Source organism: Meles meles, chromosome 10, assembly GCF_922984935.1.
Source record: "Meles meles chromosome 10, mMelMel3.1 paternal haplotype, whole genome shotgun sequence".
Lineage (NCBI taxonomy): Eukaryota > Metazoa > Chordata > Mammalia > Carnivora > Mustelidae > Meles > Meles meles.
In genome coordinates, this window is record NC_060075.1 from 34,426,790 (window position 1) to 34,450,641 (window position 23,852).

At 34.7% G+C, this 23,852-nt stretch overlaps 1 protein-coding gene across 2 annotated transcripts in view; it reads left to right on the plus strand.

Moving 5' to 3' along the window:
- The window catches only part of TFEC (transcription factor EC), a 62,695-nt gene that overhangs the window by 35,871 nt on the left and 2,972 nt on the right, over positions 1–23,852 (plus strand). For both annotated transcript variants that reach the window (XM_046021627.1, XM_046021628.1), the window contains 4 exons: positions 13,644–13,758; positions 14,871–14,927; positions 18,754–18,829; positions 23,497–23,644. In XM_046021627.1, the coding sequence (XP_045877583.1) occupies positions 13,644–13,758; positions 14,871–14,927; positions 18,754–18,829; positions 23,497–23,644 (396 nt within the window). The remainder of the gene's footprint in view (positions 1–13,643; positions 13,759–14,870; positions 14,928–18,753; positions 18,830–23,496; positions 23,645–23,852) is intronic.

Consider the following 23,852-nt stretch of genomic DNA (forward strand, 5'->3'; position numbering starts at 1 on the left):
AAAAATAAAGACCTGTTGGATTCAGAGGAATGCTTTGAGTGAGTGTGTTTGCAAGTGAACTTTTGGTGCAGATGGTCGAATCTGGCTCATGTGGGGCTTAAGCATGAAAGAAATTTGTTGGTTCATGTCACATGTAAATTGTTAATACTATTGCATTCAGGCAGCCCTCCGTCACTTTGCCTTTGTTTTCTTCTGTGCTGGCTTTGTTCCCAGCTGGTGAGCAAATACTATCATAGCCTATTCCAAGCTATGCACATAGTTCCACATAGTTTCTTCTTGCTAACCCAGTTTTTGTTTTGTTTTTTTTGTGTTTTGTTTTTTTGCCGACATCTACTTCTTCACAAGGAAGAGAAGTTTCTGATTAATTTAAGCCAATCTTGGTGGCCCCGCTTTCCCCTGGCAGAGACAGTTTTAGGAATGAGATTGTGTTGTGATTTTGACGTGTTGAGCAGCTCTCTGGGAATTTTCTTAAGTCTTTAAAGTAGATCCAAGAAAGAGAAGGGTTTTGCCTCTCTGTGATGTTGTAGGACAATGTGACTGATGTAGTCATTTTATTGCCCAGAAGCTAAGTAAATAAAGAAAATCAAAAGAAACAAAGGGAGAAGAAAAGCTGAAAGAAATCCTGCTTATATGCCTCTGGAGAATTCTTTACCTGTGGATTTCACATTACGTAAGATTTTTTTTCCTTTATTTTATAAGCTAAGTGTATCAGAGTTTTTTGATTGTTATATAGTCAAATTCATCCTAATGGATACAGTCAGTCAGGCTTGGCAACCTAAGGGAAGGAGAACATCGTTTCCCCCTTAGTTCCAGTTAAATCTCTGGAATGATTCTTACCTGAGCAATGTCTGTCATATGTCTATCCCAAGTCAATTTCTCTGGGTCTTGGGCCCACCCTAGAGCTGTGGATTGAGCAGCCCCACACAACAAACTACCTAGTCTAAGAGTGAGAATGAGAACAGGAGTTGTTGTGCTCCTTTAGCAGCACATACACTAAAATTAGAACAGGAGTTATTAACAAAATCAATGTCAGGGAATTCTAACGAGGCTAAACCAACAGATGTCCATTATGGCAAACTTCAAAAGTGAGATAGTTATCAATTAACAATAATTGTTATTAATTTCTCACCTATTATTTGAAGCTCACTTTTCTATATATTTTATGTATAATTTCTCTAGTTCTTTTTTTTTTCCATTTTATTTATTTTTTCAGCGTAACAGTATTCATTCTTTTTGCACAACACCCAGTGCTCCATGCAAAACGTGCCCTCCCCATTACCCACCACCTGTTCCCCCAACCTCCCACCCCTGACCCTTCAAAACCCTCAGGTTGTTTTTCAGAGTCCATAGTCTCTTATGGTTCGCCTCCCCTCCCCAATGTCCATAGCCCGCTCCCCCTCTCCCAATCCCACCTCCCCCCAGCAACCCCCAGTTTGTTTTGTGAGATTAAGAGTCATTTATGGTTTGTCTCCCTCCCAATCCCATCTTGTTCTCTAGTTCTCCTAGAAATTTGTATAATCTCAGGGGCTGTTGACTGAGTGTGCTGTTAGTCATTTTAGCAGTCTCTTGCTGTGGAAGCAGGAAACCTTTGGATCTCACTTAGCTAAGATTTATCTTAGAAACACTGCATATAGGCTTAAGTAAAAGTCACATAATAACTTCCATTGATGGGAAACTTAGAAGCTCCTGAGGGGAATCTTGGACCACCTGTGGTCATCCTTCCCATTTATCCAGGTTGAATGAAGGAGTTCAAAGTCTTTGCAGATCAATTTAGCCCACAAATTTCTGACCCAGAAATGAATGTTGAGTGATCAGTGACTAGAGTTAGAATAATTAAGAAGTTACCTCTTGATTTCTAACCCTAATGTGTCAGCGTCTTCTTACTAAAACAACTATGTAAAGTAGATTGCAACGAGCCAAGGTGCAAGAAACACTCAGCCAAACCAGTCATACTTTTGATAAAACCTAACCTGTCAGTTTCTCAGTCTCTTTAGTGTTAATTTATTTTTCTCTTCCCCATTTAGCCATTCCTTCACATGATTGCACCCTAGATCTTCTTAGTGCTATTTTTCTATCCCATAAGATCTTCATTTCACACTTTTTAACCCTAACATTCTATTTGTACCTCTACTGTAGTGTTATTATTTCACCAGTTGGTCAAGCTCCAAATCAATGGACTCTATCACTGTTTTTAACAGCTATGACTTCACACTCACAAATTTTGGAAATTTCTTTAACCTGTCTAGATTCCTTGGTCAAGCACTCTAACCAGTCCTCTTGCAAACACTCCTAACATCTTCCCTATTTTTCTTCATTTTACTTCCTTGGCAAAACCCCTGCCCTGATTAGACTTTTCTCATCTTACTCTACATCTCAACCTGAGCAGTTTAACAGATAAAATTTCACCCCATCGGTCATAGTACTCACCTCAAATACATCAGCGAAACTTCGCAGGGCCTTTCACCACCCATTCTGTCAGTATACACAGTTATGCCCTGTGTAAGTTCTCATTCATTCAGACCAGTTTTTAATATCTTCCCCTCTCTCCTCAAAACCCCACAATTCATTGTCCCTTCTTCATTTTGCAGCCAATTTCTCTTTTACAATGTATTTCAAGGAGCAAATGTATGCAACACTATTGGATTCATTCATTAGCTTGACATCACCAATTCTACTAAACCATCTGCATCTGTTTTCATTTCTTCTGCCATCTCTTCTATTAGAATAATTGCTCCAGCTCATAATCTAAGGCCAGCCCACCACGTGTGCCCTGGATCTTACTCCTTCTTACCTTCTCAAGGTTTTTCCTTCTCGAAATAGTCAATCCTTCTCCTCCATAATCAGTCTATTCTGATCTATAGGATTATACATATCATCATTACACTGGTCTTTAATAACACTCCCTAAAAGCAAAACCAAAACTCCTTCGGAACACATTTTCTCTCTGGTTGCTACACTATTTCATGACTTACTTATACACAGAAGGGCTTCTTGCTTCCATCCTCGCCCTGCCACCATTTCCTACCCTTCTGTTTTCTAGTCTCCAACAGAGCCGTTGTCCTCACAATTCTAAAGGAGCTCTTAAAACCAGCCAAAGTAGAAGCCAGTAGTAAGTTCTTCATTCTCACCTCACTTGGCTTCTCGGTGGTATTTGGCATGGTTGACCATTTTTCCTTCTTGAAGTATGATCAGAGATTATCTTGCACCACATTTTCTGCTTTTCTACCCACCTTCCTGGTTCTTTCTTTTCTAATAGGTGTCTAAATTCTCACCTGTTCCAAGGTACAGACTTCAGCCCTCTTTTCTCGGGTATTTATACATCCTACAGGTGATCTCTACCCTTTTCTAGCCTAGATCTCTCCTCTATACGCTAGACCCATTTATCCTACTGCTTGACATCTTTTATGCTTCTAACAGACATCTCAAACTTAATATGATTGACAGAAAGCTTTTGTCCCCCACCCCCCACCTACCCAAATCTACTTTTGGTTCATCTAGAACCCCTACTCCTAAAGAGTCATCTTTCTTCTCTCTCTTACTCCCACACCTCCACATCTATCAGTACATTCTAACAAGCATTCGAGATTTCCCAACTCTATCAGCTTCTTACAAGCTCCTCTACTAAAAACACTTTTTTTCCAAGCTACCATCATCTCTCACTTGAACTTCAGACACAGAATCTAGCCTAATGTCTCTGCTACTTCTTGCCCCTTACAGCTGTTCACACAGTAGCCAGAATGATCTGCACAAAGCAAAAATTAAATCCTGTTTGTCCTTGCTTAACATTCTGTTAACTTCCTAAAATCCTCAGAACATAATCCAGACATTTTACCATTGTCAGCATTTCCCTTTAACTTTAGGCTTTGGCCTCAATAGCCTTCTTCCTGCTCCTTGAACATGACATGCATACCCTCATCTTAGGACCATTGAACTTTCTTTTTTGTCCCAGATCTTTGCATGGCTGCCCCTTTGCCTGGCTGAAGTTTCCAATCTTCAGTCAATATCAACTTGTCACAGAGGCCTTCCACAATCAGGCTAGCTAAAAGACCCCATCTCATCAGTCCCTAAATCACTGTCCTTTTTTGATGACCTCTGACACTTATTAGAACGATTATTTTATTTACCTATTTATTGTGTGCTCCCACCCCTAGAATGTAAACTCTTTGAGGATAAACATTTTGTCTGTCTTGTTCACTGCTATGTCCCTGGAACCTAGAGCTGTGACCTGTTTATTATTTTATCCTCAGCACCTAGCACAATGCCTAGCACATCATAGAGGTTCAGCAAACACATGTTAAATAAATACTTCAAAATCCACACATATTGAAAAAATTATTCCCATTATATATTAGTATTTAATAATTTTTTTAACAGAAAAAGCAGTAGCAACAAGGATAACAACTGTTATAATAGCTACTGTGCCTCAGGTACTTGTTTTGACAAGGATTGTGCAGAACGCTTTTTGTGAAAAATTGTATAGATCATCCCAACAAGCCTATGGGAAGAGACTAGTATTACTGTAATCACGTTACAGTTGAGGAGAGAGGTTTAGAGAAGTTCAGTAATTCGTCCTGGTTACCGCAGTTAGTGAATGGCAGGGGAGGGTTTGAATCCAGTCCTGTAGGATACCAGATGTAACAACAATCCTACCCACCCTCCTGTGCCAGCAACCTCAGAAGGAAGCTGTGTCCTAGAACTGTAGAATCCTAAGATTTGAAGGGACCCCGGCCTGATAGGATTCTCTGCCACACACATGTAGGCTGATAGCTTAGCCGGTGAGTTTAGATCTGTCTCTCTATAATTTCCACCGGGTGGTCTTTGTTTCACCCCTTCCTTTTCAAGACGTGGTGGTGCAGAGTAACTCATTTCTTTTATCATAGATAGCTATTTTTTCAATCAGGTGTCTGTAAATGCTAGTGGCATTTGGCAATCTCAGTAAACTGTTATAGTTCAAGACCATTCCAGAGACAAGGACTGAGTAAATATTAACAACCCCTTGCATTTGGTTGGAACTTGAGAGGACGGCATAACATCAACAAGCAAGCTTTTGTCAATCACAATCTAGAGCAGATTAGTCTTAAAGTCCAAGGAAGAGCCAAAGTTCACCTTGGCGCTGAGTTTTCTGCCCAGTCCTCTCAGCTATTGTTTGCCAGTTTTTAAGGAAAAGAAAATGATGAAGTAGAAAGAGAAAACGGTTGCTCTCGTGAAGGTTAGAGACACTGCAGCATTGAAGCTGGTGAGCAAGTGCATTTTGGAATTCTTTCAATGTCTGGAGATGAAGCCACCTTAAATACTGAATGTCAGCTTTATAAACTAATAGTCAATAAAACAAGGTATGTAGAAATTGAGCTTTGAAATGCATAATATATAATCTCCTGTACACCAACAAACTTGTTTACTTACAACATAGTTTTAGGTGCTCTGGATACAGTAAAAATACTGTTCTTGTCTCTGTAGTAAAAAAAAAAATTGTTAAAAATGTATATTGGGACTTTTCTATCAGAAAGTGAGGGTTCCACTGGTTATTTATTGTAGTGTTTATATTAAGTCAATCACTGTTTTTATTAATTTAGTATTAAGTCGATCATATGCACATAAAGTGTGTGATGCAAAAGTATTTCTAAGTTACCATCTCTATTTTGTGTTTTATCTTTTCTACTTAAGTTATAAGCCAGCTGACCAAGGACAAGGGACCTTCTACTCCCACCCAACACATTATTTTTCTTCACTCATAATAGAACAAAAATAATAATAACTCAGTGGGACTTCCCTATTCAATGTTTGTCATTCAAACCTCATACGTAGTCCTGCTATTGCAAATAAAACACAGAGGGAGATAATGGTGTGTGTCTTAAAACTGGAAAAATCTAGTTTACTACATTTAAATGAACACATACCCCAAAGGAAAGAAAATAATCTTTTAAATGCCAGTTTTTTTATGTATGCTTACATTGTGTGGTATGTGCTCTCCTACAGTGCTCTCTCTTTATGCCTGATGTTTCTCTTCTTTTTATGTCTACAGTTATTCTAATAATTTCAGGTTCACTTTTACCGTTTTAGTTCCACTGTGAATGTCTTCACAGAAAAGAAAAATAGAAGATCCAAACAACTCAGAGTTTTCCCTTGGTTCCCCATGAAGCTTGGACTAATTATGTGATGTAAATATAGACACATAGATATCACACTTATGCATATATATGTAAGGGTATATGAAGTTTTTTGCTTTTAGTGTTTATACTGAAAAATTTTCTGAAAATATATAACAAATGTATTTTCTTTCCTCTTTGTATTTATAATGAGATTATCCGGGAGAAGGACATATCGCACACACAGACCACACATACATATAGACACACATACATAGTATACATATATAATACATCTATACGCATACATTATACATACATTTTTGTACATACACACACACACACACACACACATAGCTCTCCAGAAAATTCTCAGGCTTTTAGATAAGTAATTAATTTTCATGAACATGGTAAGTAGTATATACTACAGTACTCTCTTTGCTGAGTGGAATATAAATGAAGAGGGGTAAAGCAATAAATATAAACTAAATTATTAAATTTATGATTGAGTTTATTAGTCCTGTATGTTTTGGTGAGGAGAAAAATAAACCACGCTGCCATGAAAGACAGGGTTGGAGAATGTTTGGACTTTAAGTTGAGCCTTGGAGAGTAGGTTGAATTTTGATACTTGAATAAAACTGAGAAAAAAATTGTTCAATGGCTTCCAACTTTTTGCATGTTCATTTCACTTCTTACCATTCAAAGTGTTAAGGAAAGGACCTTTCCAGACTAGGGTAGGTAGTAAAGAATCCAGCCTTTGTTTCATATAGACCCAGAATTAAATCCCAAGCCCACTATTTATATAACTGTATGATCTTGAGATAATAACTTAATTTTTCAGGTTTAATTATTTTATATTTAAAATGGGAAACAATTTAACTCCTCATGGAGTTTTCACAAAGATTACTTGAAACTGTCATACCATCTTCCACAACAACTGCATCATTTCACATTCACATCATCGGACAGGTTCCAATTTTCGCACCCTACCAACACTTGTTATTTTCCTTTCTCTTGATAATAGTCATCTTAATGAATGTGAAGTGGTCTCACATTGTGGCTTTAATTTATCTTTCCCTAATGACTAGTGATGTTGAGCATCTTTTCATGTGCTTATTGGCCTTCTTCTTTGGAGAAATGTCTATTCCAATCCTTTGCCCGTTTTTTAATCGGGTGGTTTGTTGTTGCTGCAGTTGCTGAGTTGTTGGAATTTTAAGAAAATATAATCTGGATATTAATCTCTTATATGATTTGCAAATAGTTTCAATATTATACTGATGAGTTATCTTTTCATTCTCTTTTTGATGTGCTTTGATGTACAAAGCTTTAAATTTTGATGAAGTCTAAATTCTATTTATTTTTTGGTTACTTGTGACTTTAGTGTTAGATTAAAAAAAATAATCATCACTGAGCTCATTATCAAGATTTCCCCCATCTTTTTTTCTGAAGAACCTTCATGGTTTTAGCTCTTATGTTTAGATCTTTGATCCATTTCAAGTTAATTTTTGTATACCCTATAAGATAAGGGTCCAACTTTGTTCTTTTGCATGTGGAATCTACTTTCTCCAACACCATTTTTTGAAAAGACTGTCCTGTCCCTATTGAATGATCTTGGCACCTTTGTCAAATCATTTCCCATATATTTGAGGGTTTATTTCTACACTGCATCTGAAATAGTGCAGAAATTCCACTCCATCGGTCTATGTCTGCTATTATGCAAACACCCACTATTTTGATTATTATCACTTTATTGTAAGTTTTAAAATATGGACGTATGTGTCCTCCACCTTTATTCTTTTTCAAGATGGTTTTTGGGGACCCCCAAAATTCTATATGAATTTTAGAATGGTTTTTTCTTTTTCTACAGAAAGTGCTTTTGAGAGTCAATTGAATCTGTAGATCACTTTGGGTACTGTTGTCATCTTAATAATATTAAGTCTTCTGATCAATGAATATGCAGTGTCTTTCTATTTATACATGTCTTTTTTAATTTCCCTTAGCAATATTTTTTTCGTTTTCGGTGTACAAGTCTTTTGGCTCCTTGAGTAAATGTATTACTAAATATTTTATTCTTTTTGATGTTCTTGTAAATAGGATTGGGTTTCTTAATTTCCTTTTCAGATTCTTTATTGCTAGTGTATAAAAGATACACTGACTTTTGGGTGTTCATTTTATATCTGGCAACTTTGCTGAGTTTCTTTGTTGGCTCTAATAGCTCTGTGTGTATATGTGTGTGTGTAATCTCAAGTTTTTCTAAATATAAGGTCATGTCACCTATGAACATGATCATTTTATTCATACTTCTCCAATTTGGATGACTTTGTTTCTTTTTCTTGCCTAATGGCTCTGGCTAGAATTTCTAATACTATGTTGAATAGAAGTGGTAAAAACAGACAACATTGTCTTTTTTTTTTTAATTTTTTTTTAAGATTTTTATTTATTTATTTGACAGACAGAGATGACAAGGAGTCAGAGAGGCAGGCAGAGAGAGAGGAAGGGAAGCAGGCTCCCCGCTGAGCAGAGAGCCTGATGCAGGGCTCGATGCCAGGACCCTGAGATCAGGACCTGAGCCGAAGGCAGAGGCTTTAACCCACTGAGCCACCCAGGTGCCCCCAGACAACGTTGTCTTGCTTATTTTTAAATCTCAACTTGTACTCTTAGTATTACCTTTCTTTCATTTGAAATAGCATTTATTTATTCTTAATTCTTTTTCCTAAATCTTGCCAGAAAGATGTCATTCTTGTTAATTTAAAAAAAAAAAAAAAAACTTGCTTTGTGGATCTACTTTTATATTTTTTTCAATAATTTTTGTTCTTATTTTATTATCTGTTCTACTTCCTTTGGGTTTATTTGGTTATTTTCCTAGGTTCTTGAGAACGATAATTTATCAAATTTCAATTTTTATCTATTTTTATATTACTTTTTAAAGGTATAAATTTCCTTGAAAGAATTGTTTTGCCATATCCCAGAAGTTTCTTTATGTGTATTTTTAGTCCTTTTACTTATTTCTAAATTCCAGCATGATTTTGTCTTTACTTTTGAATTATTTAAAAATTTCCAAGGATTTTAGAAATCAAGTCTCTATGAAATACATTGAAGGTGTTTTTTGACAGAGTTCATAATCAATATCTATATATGTCCCATATGTACTCAAGAAAATTATATGTTCTCTAAGTTTTGGATATGGAAGTTTGCAGTGTCTATTGGGCCAAGCTTTTAGTTTTTTTATTCAAACGTTCTATAACATTACTGAGTATTGTTGTCTGCTTGACTTTCCAAAAATGAGGAGAACTGTCAAAATTTCCCACTACATTGGTGGATTTATTAATTTTGCCTTACAGTTCAAAAAATTTAGTTTTGCATACTTTGAGGTTATTTTATTATATGAATGCGTGCCTATAATTATAATTCATTTTTTGAGAATTTCACTCTTTGTTATTATGTAGAGACTCGGTCTATCCCTAGTACATTTTCTAATTTTTAAATCTATTTTCTCTGATATTTATATAGCTATGTCAGTTTTCTATGGTTATCATTTACTGGCTATATCTTTTTCCATCCTTTAATTTTCAATCTTTGTGTGTCCTTCACTATGTAGGTGTGTCTCTTGTACTGTCTTATCCAACTGTCAGCCTTTTTGCTGAGAGGTTTGACTCATTTACACTGATATGTTTTCACCTGTTTCTCTCATCTTACTTTATTATTTAAGTGTGCCCATTTATTTCTCCTTAGTTTGAACTACTTTTACACCCTTTGGTTTCCTTCTGCTTCACCTCAACCGTATTGATGTTATCTAAACTTTAATACCGAGTTATATCATCATATATTTCATTTTATTTTTTACCTTGGTTTTCCTCATCTTTTTTAGACTACAACCACTTACTAAGGTATGTGATCATTTTTGTTTTGTATTTTTGAAGCATATCCTTTAAATATCTTCTTCTATTTAGGTACTTTATCCAAAACTGTTTTCAGTGTTGGTTTTTCTGGGTAAACATCCTTAAGTATTTTTTGACTCTAAGAATATTTCTATCATGGCCTCATTTGTGAATGACTCTTGGGCTGGATATAAACGTGTTTTAAGTTCTTTTCTTTCAACATTTAAAAAATACTCATTCACTTTCCTCTTTCATTCAATGTTGCTATTGAAAACTCTTATGTTAACCAGATTATTGTTCCTTTAGACATAATCTTACCTTTTCCTCTTTAGGCTTTTAGATTCTCCTCTTTGTCATGGTATACTCTAAAATTTCACTCTAATATGTCTGGATGTAGGTTTTTCCTATCTATTTTTTAATAAAAATAAAATCATAATAAAATAAGATATAATAAAACAATAGACTTTAGTTAGTTAATTCTCAGAAATGTATCTCCATTATTTCTTAAAAATTTTCTTTCTTCTAATTTTATTTCTCTTTCTCTTTGCAACTTCTAATATTTGTATTGTAGTTCTAATAACTCTGTCTTCCATACTGACTAAATTTTCTTTTACATATTCTATTTCTGGGTCCTTTTCTCCATCCTCCTGGAAGATTACTTCAATTTGGTTTTATAGTTTACTAATTCCATTATTCCTTTCTCACTGTGTTCATGATGCTATTTTCCATTTTATATTCTTTATAATACTATTTTTCAAGTACTATATTTTCAAACCTCTTCTTTCTGCTTATTCACTTTAGCAATTTATATGTTAATTTGTCCTCAGTTTATATTATTAATTATTACAAACATTTTATTTTTTTAGAATGAACATTAGACTAATTTAACAAAATTGGTTTCATGTGATCTTTCTTTTTTTTTTAATTTTTGCTTCTGATGTTATTTCTCACATTGCATGTTGTTTTACTTTTGAAGTAATCATTTTCCTCAAATATTTTGATATGTTGACTAGTGTGTTTGCTTTCTTCAGGGAATATCAGCTACTGTGAAATTACATATGTGAAAGTACATATGTGGGAAGGTCAGGGCCTAGTGTACTTCAGTCTTTATAGTCTCACTAAGGGAGGTGTGACTAAAATCTAGGGTGGAGAACCCTAAATAACAAGAACCACTGGCAATCACTCCTCACCTGAAGGCAACTTCTGAGATCAGGGGTTCATGCTTTTTACCAGAAGGAAGTATTGTCTTGAGGAGTATGTTCTAACTTTTGAAAAAATATTATGATAAATTCTTTATTACATATCTTTAAAATTTGTGATTTTGTTGTTAATATTGATATGTTCCCCTATTGTCATGTCAAGGGTTTGCTTCACTGAAAAAGCAATGTTTTTAAAACTAGAATAATAAATATTTCTTCATAAAATATCTATCCAGTTTCCTACTAATCTACAAAATAAAGTTAATACATTACCTAAGTAACTTATACCTTTGAGAAAAGTAGATATAATTTTGCTTTGTAAGCCTTTTCAAAGGTGTATGTAATCTTCAAATTTTCACTAACATTGTACTCACATATTTTAAAGGAGGAAAGGCACTGTAGGTAACAGGAAGTATAATACATATTTTGAAATTGAAACCAGTTGTCTAATGATATTCAAAAAGTGATTAGCCATTTACATGAAATAGAGTGGTACCTACAGCATAAAATTAAATACGATATTAATCATTATGCTTTAGGGCATAAGTTAAACAATAATCAAGGTCAGAAGAAAATGTAATATACCTATAGTTAAGCAGGATTAGATTCATTATCAGAATTCCAGCACCATTTCTATATTAGGTATGGTCTGATCAAGTAACATGGACCCAGAGTAATGTTATAGTTGGGAACTTATCACCTTATTGTTGCAGTATATATGTAATATAGCTCCTTTTCTTCTTAAACATTTTTGCAATTTTACACTGCTGCATTGAAATCCATCTGAATTCAAGCTCTTCAGAGAAAAGTGCCCTTTCTCTAGTTCCTTCCCTCTTCCTTCCCCCTCACTCCCTATCTTTTTGTTCAGCACATCCATTATATTTCTCAAAGGCACAGAGGAAATGTACAATTCAGGTTGGTGATGCCTCAGCTTATAACTAACAAGATTTTCAAAAAAGGTCTTGAAACTTTTTACTTTTACAGTATGACTAAATGACTCACACATTAGGGAAATATCTGCTTTTAGGATTTCTTCCTAATTGTATTGTTCCTATATAAGCACTCATCATCTATCCAATTTGATCAACTATTTTTCAGATGAGGAACTTGAAAAGGAGTAAATACTCAAGTGTTCCCTTCCAAGATTTATGAAGTAAAAATACGTTTTAAAACAGTGAGTTTATATAAAATAAAGATGAGTCTTAATAGAGTAAATAATGAAAAGAACCAACATATAAAAATATGTATCAGAATAACATATTCATCTATGATATCCTTATTGATATACATATTCACATATATTAGCCTGATTTCCACTGTATTTTTCAAGTTCCTTTTCCTCCAAAATACACAATATTTATTACTGTGGTTTAATGGATTATTATGTCAGAATTAATTTTGGTTTTAAAAATGTTCTTTCTTCACATTTATTTTCAGTCTGACTTTATAAGTATCAAAAATTTCCCTCAGTTTGAATTGGAGTTTTACAAAAAATGTAAATAAGGAATTAAGAATCTCTGTAATAATATGGTTATAATTTTGTTTGATTATTTGTATTATTTCTAGTCCTTAAGAAAAGAAAAAAGTTGCTACTTATTTGGTTCTTATTTTACTGCCCAGAAATGAAATATAGGAACTTAAAATGGAAATATTTTAAATGTTCAAATCCTACATTTTAAATGTGGCTTGCTCTGGAATAATGAATATTAACTTGAATTATGAGTATTATTTAAATTAAATTTTCTTGGGAAGTCAAATCAATAAGCACATTTTAAATAATAAATTTGTACAATTTTGAATTGTGTTATAAAACATCTTAGTTTTCTGAAAAATTGTTCTCAAGAAGCACATTAGAAATTGCAGTGTTTCTATAATTAGATGTACCCTATATCCACTAGAGGCAAAAGTAGTTTTAGACTACTTTTGGTTACCAGCTGGGATATTTATAATAATCTAGAACATTAAGTGTGCGATGAGAAAAAGTATGCCTTCCAGGAAGGAAAGAAAGTTTCTCACTTAATTAACAGTGTAAAACACCTCTTGACTGTGAGTTGCTGGTAGCACTGATGGCATTAAGAAGGCTTCCAAAATGTTCAGCCATTATGCCTAATTTATGATATGCAATGAACTTTCCAGCTTTGCTAATATGTATATTGATTTTGTCCAAGCGATTTTTTAAAATCTCATTTATAACCAGGTAATGTGCAGATCAAACTTCCGTAATTTTGTAAATTTTAATCAGAATTTTCTTTCATGAGTGAACTAATTTCTTTTTTTGCTTAAATATAAATAGCTTTTTCTCAACATATCTATAAGCATCCCATAATGATTTTGAAAAGTCAGTGCATACTCACTCTTGTTTAAAATTAAAATGCTGTATATAACAATTATTAATAAAATGACAAATTTAAAATATGCATCTAAATATATCAGTATCTACAGGAGGTTTGATTCATCTTTTCTTCCTTTTATTTCTAAAGTTGTCTGGAAGTATTTTGGATGTGTATAGTGGTGAGCAGGGAATTTCACCAATTAATATGGGCCTTACAAGTGCTTCCTGTCCAAGTAGTCTGCCAATGAAAAGAGAAATTACAGGTAATGTTGCTTTTTAGTTTTATCCTTTTTAAGTCAACTACTTCCTCTGTTATATAACAAATTATCCAAAAACTTAACAGCTTGAAATAATAAATATTTATTCTCTCATATCATCTCTATGGGTCAGAAATCCAGAGATGACTTAGAAAATTGGTTTTCACTCAGTCTTCCATAAGGCTGTAGTCAAGCTGTTGTCCAGAGGTACAGACATTTGAGACAAGGCAGGCTAGAGGATGTGCTCCCAAAACAGTTCTGTTGCAGGTCTTGCAAGTTAGTGCTGTTTGTTGGCAAGAGACTTTGTTTCTTTACCACGTGAACCTTTCTATGAGGCTGATCAAATGTTTTCATGACATGACTGGTGATCCAAGAGACACTAAAGTGGTACCTGAACGTGTCTTTTATGACCTAGTCTTGGTCACACTAGTGACCACACTAGTCATTTTCACATTTTCTGTTGGTGTCCCAGGTCAGCCCTGTCTAATGTGCAAAGGAACACCCAAGGATGTGAATATGATTGAGAATCATGGTAGGCCATGTTGGAGACTATCACAAATGCTTGCAACCATGTAGCATACAAAGTGCCATTTCCTGGAAGCATTTGATAAGAATACCTAAGAAGTGTTACTAGTTCCAACTCCAGGGATGTAGAAATCATAGTTAATTATGAAAAATGTTGGTTGTAGAAATTAAGCTGAAATAATTTTGAATAATCTTAAAATTCTTAAAATAATAATAATGATTGAGCAGTTTAATATTTGCTATGCACTATACCTCTTTTCATCATCACAGTGATCATCAGATAGGTATTATATTATGCCAATTTTACAGATGAGGAGCTGAGACACAGAGAACTTAGGTAATAGATCACATGTCTATTAAAAGGAAGGCCAGAATACAAATCCAGGTTTTACTATTCAAACCCTAAAAGATTTGCCATTGCCTCTTTCTTAAAGAGTGCTCTGCTCCAAATTTCTAAATATTGGCATAAAAATATCATTATGCCATTTGGAGCAAGTAATATTGTATTTTCACCCAATATTTCTGAATTAAGTTGACTAGAGAGGTTGTAAAGTAGAACTAAGCACTATTTAAATTATCTTCCTTTTGATCAGAAACAGATACGCGAGCTTTGGCGAAAGAGAGACAAAAAAAGGACAACCACAACCTCAGTAAGTATATTTTCCTTTTTTTCTAAAAAAAAAAAAAAAAAAAAAAAAAAAATTAATGCAAGAGGAAATCCATGGAAGTTAAAATATGTGGTCTTTTATTGTCACTTTGTAAGTATTATTATGAGGTCACATAACCAAAATAACCATAATGAATAGTATATGTTCACTAGTTGTGCTATTTTGGGAAATTTAAATCATATGAACTCTCAGAAGAGCTACATATTTTTAGGAAGTGAAACATCTCAAATTGTTTCCTTACTCACTCTGTCTCTCTCAAGCAGACTGGGTGTGACAGTGAGGAGTGCATTTAGTTACATTTGAACTCTGTTGTGACTCTTTGACTCAAAGGTTTAGAGATAAAAGTGGCTTTAGAAAATGTACACCACTTATAAAGCAAGAAACAACTCTAGGTTCTCATCTTTCTGTGTCAGTCTGCCCCTCTCTTCCTAATGATAAGTTATCTGAAAGACATTGCTGACATAGTACAATGTCACAGTACATATGCTGGATTCCACCTCTGCAAATAAATAGATAAATAAAATGTCTGTGATGCCTTCCTAGGGGTCAGTTTGACTCTGATAACTGGTCGCATGAGATGAGAAATACAAGTGAGGGAAGTAGGTTAACAGCAGTATTGAGCTTGATAGTGTTTGGTCACGTCTCAAGTGCCTAACTGCCTCAAGTGAGCTTCACTGAGTGTGAAGCCTTCCTGTTTTGGAAGGCCAATCAAAAAATGAGAAAAGAATATAATAGAATAAACATAAATAACAACTTCAAAGTTCTAAAACAAACCAGGATTTTTCTTACATGTGGTTAGCAGAAATTGATTCTACAGGAACCTGTGGACCCTACATCTGTCTGTTCATATTGTACCTGCTACATCACAGGCTGATCAGAGTTTTCTGATGGTGAGGTTGCGAGGGAAGAGCTGACAAGTGATTCTAACCATCTGTGAGGTCGTCGTGGGAAGGGAAATATTCTCACTCTGATAGTCCTTAGCAGTGGAACAGATCACCTTTGGTCCAGATCGTGAGACAAGTAGAACACAAGTAGGGGGGAGCCAGTTGTTGATAGAAGGGATTAATACAGCAAGGAACTATGGGTTTCTCTCTTCTTTTAAAACCTTTTAACTCATGACTCTCCTTGCTCTTTTCTTCTCTTCTCTACATCTCCAGTTTAAATAGCAGGTCATTTAGCATAAAGAATGATAGGTGCCTAGTAAGACCATCGTCAAGTGTTTGCTAATCTGGATTCCCTTACTGGAAGATGTTGCTTTTTGGAGGTCTCAGTGTTAAAAAACACTTTAATATCCTATTTTAAATATGATGAATCTAGGACCACCCCTAAAATTTGGGGGGATCATGGCAAGAGGACAAATGGAGACCCGCTTACCAGAAGTTTAAGTATTTAAAAGTTGTAACTCAAGCTAGAGAGTGCTACCTTAAGCATTCTCTCTTGTTTCTAAAGATTGGAAGGCCAGGTATGAATTAAGACTTCACATCTTCAGATCATTGGAGCTCTGAGTGGGGGACGTCAGGGTAAGGCAAAAACAGCATTAAGCCAGCAGCCCATCTCACTGCTCTCCCGAATCCTTGTTTCTTTCTGTACTGCCAGTGGCCTCGGACATGAGTGCGCACATTTGTCTTATACATTTTAACTCCACCTGTGCAAAATAAATCACCTGTGCAAATAAATTCCCTCGCCCGAATCTTGAGCACATCAGTGTCATGGTCCTCACTCAGGAGGATGGATCCAGGAAGGGGCCTGCACAGGCTCTGGAAGTAGGCCCAGGGCATTTGGGAGGATAGCCCCAGTGTGAGTTACTCAGTGTAGTTTGAGTCCTTGAACTGACTTGCTCAGTGGGGAAGGAAGGGTGTGGTGAGAGAAGGCAAAAATGGCTCCTCTTAAGTATGGGTCCAGGATAGGTTCCTCTCTCACCCTGATCTCACAGGAATAGGAAAGAATGAATATATCAATGCTGTGGAGAGTGAAACCACACACGGCTTGCACTAAACTTGGTAATTTCTTAAAACTTGACTCCTTCGCAAATAACTACTACTGGATATAAAAACATTGAGGAACCAAAGTTCTCATTATAATTACCCATTAAAAATTTATCAAGCACAATCTAAAAAGAGTAGAGTAGGAACTTCTGATATTTTACATAAGGTACATTTAAATAATAGATTTTGAAGAAATATTATAGGACTAAACCAGTTCCTTATTTTGAGGTAAAACTGTGAACATCCTTGATAGCTATTCTTCATCTTATATTTAAAAGTCTGTTTTATAATATAGTAGTATGTGTGAACATAGAATTATTAATAATTCTTACTGTGAAATATGTATTTCTATCAGCTTTACCTTTGTTTATCTTTTCAGTTTTTAATGTGGTGTCATTGTTTTTTGAATTAACTCCCTAGAGAATCAATTATATTCTAATTTTAGAGTAATCCCAATATATTATTACTGAAGGTCAAATCCATTCATGGTAAATTGCTTTGTAGACTCAATTATTATTCTTTCATGACTTTCCTTGTTTCTGGTAGCAGATCTTAATTTTTAGCATGCATTAAGTATTTTCAAATATTTTTGATATATAATTTTCTTCTTCATGACCTTTTTATTCCTCCATTTTCCTGGAAAGATTTTAAAAATGTTACCTATTGAAAAAATACTGTGTAGAAGGATATGTTGTGGTTCTTGATTCTAGGAATATAGAGCAGACTGTAAGACTACACTCTATACTCCATAAGACTGCCTTCTCATAGGGGTCAATATAGGAAACTCTACTTATTTGTATATCTGATATTTACTGAACATTAATTAGATCATAAAATTTCCAAAAGCAGTTAAGTCATGGAAATGCAAACAAAGAAAACAGTCTCTGAATAAGAATTTATACCAGTAGTTCTCAAAATGTAGGCTCTAACAACATCAACATGACCTGGGAATTCATCAGAAATGCAAAGCCTTGGGTCCCAACTGATGTATGCCAAAGGCTGAAAGTCACTACTCTAGATATTATTGAAAAATTTTTAATTAGAAAAATATATTTACAGTCTAATCAACATTTATTTAATACCTCCTATATGCCAGACCCTCTGAGAATAGAAAAATGAGGAATAAATGACCCCTGCCTTCAAGAAGGTCACAGTCGGGGCGCCTGGGTGGCTCAGTGGTTTAAGCCGCTGCCTTCGGCTCAGGTCATGATCTCAGGGTCCTGGGATCGAGTCCCGCGTCCGGCTCTCTGCTCTGAAGGGAGCCTGCTTCCCTCTCACTCTCTCTGCCTGCCTCTCTGCCTACTTGTGATCTCTCTCTGTCAAATAAATAAATAAAATCTTTAAAAAAAAAAAAAAAAAAGAAGGTTACAGTCTAGTTGGGCGCACACATCCGAGATCTGCCAAAAGTTGTGTTGGGTCTCTGGGGATTGTATGAGAATAGTAAAGCATGGTGCAGCCCTTGAAAAATTATGATCCTTACGGGCAAAATGTGTATGTGTGAAATGGTGATCCAAAAAAATAAATATGTATAAATACATATGCATTTCAGTATGAGTGAATATTATAGCATTTCGGAAAGTGAAAAAAGTTGTTTTGAGAGAAAATGTTTTTAAAGCATTGTCAATAATAGAATCACAATTCTAATATTGTCATTTTTTTACTTATAGATTGAAATATATTTGAATTTTTATTTTGAGTACTCTTTTGATTATAAGGAAATTTTTTCACTCACTGTTTTTTAAAGATTATTAAGAAAGTTTACAGCTGACCAAAAGTAAGTTATGCTTCAATGAGAATAATCAATAACATTTCTCTTTTAATAGTTGAAAGAAGAAGAAGGTATAATATTAATTACCGAATTAAGGAGCTTGGCACTCTTATTCCAAAGTCTAATGATCCGTGAGTTCAACAATCATTTCTATAATAATGTAATAGTTTGAATACCCTCCAACATGGGTGGGAGGGAAAAGAGGAGAGGAGAACCAATTGCTAAGAAACCAAGTAGCTTATGGTAAAGGTAAGGCAACTCCTGGTCTTATTGTTAAGTATCTATTCAAGAATGATAGTTATTAAGCATCAAGGTTGTTCCTAACATTTGCTCTTCTGAGATGTAGGAAATAAGGACATTATTTCTTCTCAGTTCATGCCAGGTCTTTCGGTATGGCACCAATATTGGTAAATTTAGTGGTAATATCAAATGTTGTCTATGACACGTATTGTATACTCAGTTTACAGTTAGAGCAATTCTTCCAATGTGAGATTTATATATACATGAACATTGAATTGTTAGGTTTTCAGAGGTCCCAAAATTCTGGAGACATGCAGGTAAAAAATAGGATTGTGAAAACATGCTGATTGATGCCAACCAATAATTAGTTATTGTAATTAAATTTTCAGCCACTTTTTGGTGTCATACACAAAGTCAGTTAAACAAGATGTTTGAGATTCAGGAATTCAGGAAAGAATTGATTAAAGTATCAAGTTAGAATGTCAAAAGTCTCTCCAAAACATAAAAATAAGATCTGTTGCATTAATAATGACTTGAAAAACGTTTCATTTAAACTGAGAACTGGCCTCTCCAAATACTGGTGATCATCCATTATTCAAAAACAGTGATGTTTGATAAAGTGATATTAGTGAGATTTGGAAATACTCTTTCCCTGAATCCAAATGTGCCAACTCACTTGGATAATTCAATAATTTGGAATAGAAGGGAAGGTAGTATTTATCCTCATGGGCATCATATTAGGTGGAATGGCACAAAGAGCCCCTTTTGGAGAGTCTGAAGAGCTTGGTCATAGTATAGTTGTCATTTGATAACTCTTCAAATTACTTAAAGTCTCTAAGCATGCAACTCTTCCCGTTAGCAGAAGAGAATACCCATTGATCTGATGGGACTTTTCTTCTTTAGCACTTAATATATATACATGCACATTTATTTACCAAGCATTTGAGGTAAAGCCAAGGCTTTTTTGTTTGAATATGTGTTTCAACTTTTCTTTCTTACATAAACTGCACTAAAATGTATAGTTTATTTTAATTTCTTCAAAACAAAAACTTATACAACTTAAATATAGAGAGACTTTTAAAATGTGTATACCCTTATTTATGACAGCATATTTTTTAGCAACCCAAATTTACTGACATTTTAATTGAGTTTCTCCAAAGCTTTTAATATAATCTTCCTAAAAATAGTAACTATTTTATAAGTGCTTTCTTTTTTGGCATTCATATTTTATTAGCTAATGTACCTATAATTTAATTATATTATCCTCATAGTAATTACAGTGGGTATTAATTTAACCTCTCAGTCAGTACATGGCACCACACTGACAACAGAAATACCTGGATGTATCAGAGGGTAGCCCAGTGTTCTCTGTTACCTATTTTGTTCTGACAACAGTCAGTGAACATCACAAAGGGAATGGAGTGTTATTAACCTTGAAAGTGATTGGATAAAGGTCAGTTAAGAGAGGTTCTCTTGTAACTGATAGAAGCTAACCCACAGTGCCAGAGCATGGTTATATGCAGAAAGCACATGAGCATTCCAGACTGGACTCTGAAGCCTAACTGACCATCTTCAGATGTCACTATGCCTATAAGGCACCAATTGTATGGTTGGGTTTTTATAAACATAAAGCCAAATACTAGATATGAGAATACCGTACAAATGATAATGCTTCTTTTTTTTTTTTTTAAGATTTTATTTATTTATTTGACAGAGAGAGATCACAAGTAGGCAGAGAGGCAGGCAGAGAGAGAATGAGAGGGAAGCAGGCTCCTCGTGGAGCAGAGAGCCCGATGCGGGACTCAATCCCAGGACCCTGAGATCATGACCTGAGCCGAAGGCAGCGGCTTAAACCACTGAGCCACCCAGGCGCCCCATGACAATGCTTCTTTAAGGGATTATTATTCTGTACTTTATCGAAACTTTGGTTATAAAAAGGTTCCTTTCTCCTTCCAACTCACTGTCTGGAACAGAGAATGGCAACCTTTTCCTGTAAGGGAACAGATAGTAAATATTTTGAGGTTTGTGGGCCACATAGCCTGTGGCAATTTTCTAAATGTGTAGTTGTAGCATGAAAGCAGACATAGACCATATGTACATGAATGAACATGGATGTGTCCACTGAAACTTTATTGACAAAAATAGACCACAGGTCCTAGTTTGTCTGCCCCTGATCTAGAATATAGAAAATCAATTTATCACAGAATCATATCCAAAGGAGACTTTCACTGGTAAAATTTTATTGTAAACATTTTTAAGTGTTTTCTTCCTCTTTATGGATCTCAGAAAGAAGTATTATTTATTTTAATTGTACTATATGTATGGAAATGATATTTATTTTAGGTCTAATTAAAAACATTAATTAATTGAACGTTGAAGATATCTATATGTGGTTCTGTGCACATAGCAGGTAAAAGAGATGCTTCATTGTCGGCTGTGGCATTCCAGACATCCAATACCAATTGTGTTTCAATGCATCTTATGCCTTGCCTTGCTGTGGCCTCACCTGTTACCCTAGGGCTTCTCTTTAGGGTCCACCAGTGTGAGTCCCATGGGTGAATTCAGAACATAACCTCTTTAAAAACTTGGATCCATGGAGGGGGGACATGGGTGGCTCAGTCAGGTGAGCATCCAACTCTTGATTTTGACTCAAGAAATTGGTTAAGAAGAAACCTCACATAATAAAATGGCTTTAAAATAGAATGAACTTAACAAATTTAGTGCAAATGATGTCAGATAGAAATGGTCAGAAGACCCATTGTGTGGTCTCTACCACCATTTTGAAGGTTTATTTTAATAAACAGTACCTTAAACTTCAAAGTTGACTGGTGGTTATCCTTTCCATATTATTTCTTCTTTCAAGTTGTTGGTTTTTTTTTTGTTTTGTTTTGTTTTCCCATGAGAAGAAATGAAACAAAATCAGGGCCAAAAGTCTCCTGCTGCAGCTTAGGGTTTTAATTCAGGAGTTCACCTTTTTGAGTTACAAGTACCTTCTTAGCTTAATGACAAAAGTAGCCTCTTTCTCCATAGCCTTCCCATCACCCGAGAAGTCACCATGAGTGGAATGAGAGCAGCAGCTATGATGGCCCTAGAAGAGCTGACAAAGCATTTTCACAGTCTTGACGTACTCTAGTAATGGTTTGGTGTCTTTTGGTAGAAAATGCCTTAGCATTTTCTAGTAGGCATTTTCATCGGCCAGTAGAAAAGGGTATCTTCTTTTGATTTATTGCAGCTAATGGAAGTATCATCTAACCTTAACATCCAGTGAGGAATATGCAAGCCAGATTTTTCATAAACTATATTTTCCCACTTCTGATCACTTAATACATACATATTAATTTCAATCTATCTCACATAGATCATATAAACCAAAAGTACATAAAGTGTAATTCTAAAAAAAATTTTCCTACATGCTGGGATGCCTGGATGGCTCAGTCATTTTTGATTTTCACTCAGGTCATGATCTCAGCGTCCTAGGCTCCAGCCCCACAGCAGTCTCCATACTTAGTGGGGAGTCTGCTTAAGGACTCTCTCTCACCCTCTCCCTCTGCCTCTCCCCACCCCACTCATGCTCTCTCTCTCTCTCAAATAAATAAATAAGTCTTTATTAAAAATTTCCTACATGCTTACTTATGCTGTACTAAAAAAAATAATCTCATGACTCTAAACTGAAAATTCATCAAGGTTTTCTACAACTCCGATTAAATTTAGCAATTAGTTTGACCTCATTCTCCACATGTATTATTAATTCTCATACAGAATTAAATTCATTGACGTATTTTTCCAGATGTTGCAATCGATAGCTTGTTTCATAATTCCAGATTTATAATTTCTCCTGACTTAAAAATGTTTTAATAAAGTATTTTTCCTGTGCTCTAAAAAGGTTATCTGGTAATGTTTAACTTATTTACTTGTCTTAAATTTATTTAAAAATAGGCATCCAACTTTTAAATCAAGTATTGATGTCTTTGTGCAGAATAATTTGCCTAATGATTCTAGAAAGTTTTGCTCTATTGCTTAAAGTGATGTTGCTAAACTCTGATTTGTTTCACAATCACTCAGGATCACCATTCAAAAGGGACCTTATTTTTTTTTTTCTTAGAAGCATAAAAGCAACCTTATTAGAAAGTAGGTTAAAAGACTGGTACATTTGAAATGATCTTAAAAAATTTAGGCTTAAGTCCTCAGTAATGTACATTTCCTAGTTCATTAATGCAGAAATACCGCACATAGATTTTAATCTCAGAGTTAATAATAAAAGCAATTTTCACTAAAAATATAAAAACTGTAATGGTAGAATCATGATATTGCATTTAGCTCTCCCACAAAAAGTCACTTTATTACTTTCTTTTGACACTTATTTTCATTCTGGGATTAATTTTACTATATAAGGGCTTCTTAACTATTCTATTAAAATTTCTATTCAGAAGCAATAATATCTAAGAGTGAATAATAGTCATGTAAATCATTATTTCATATTAATGTAAAAGATTTTGTAAGTTCTTATGAATTCTGCTGACATGCACAATTGTGAAAAGGTTATCTCTCCGTTCTATAGTGATATGCGCTGGAACAAAGGAACCATTCTAAAAGCATCAGTGGAGTACATCAAGTGGCTACAAAAAGAACAACAGAGAGCTCGAGAATTAGAACACAGACAGAAGAAATTAGAGCAGGCTAACAGGCGGCTTCTACTCCGGATTCAGGTTTTTATAAAAATGTTACCATGAACCACGTCACTTATATATGACTTATCCATCGGTTTTATTCATTGTCTCATTTATTTTTCTTATTAACAATTATTTTCCTTCTAAAGGATAATTTTGTTGCCTTTTAGAAGCTCATGAATTGGGTTGTTTCAGTTAGACTTTGATTAGATGTCCACGATCAAGGTGGCTTTAAAAGTAGAATGAA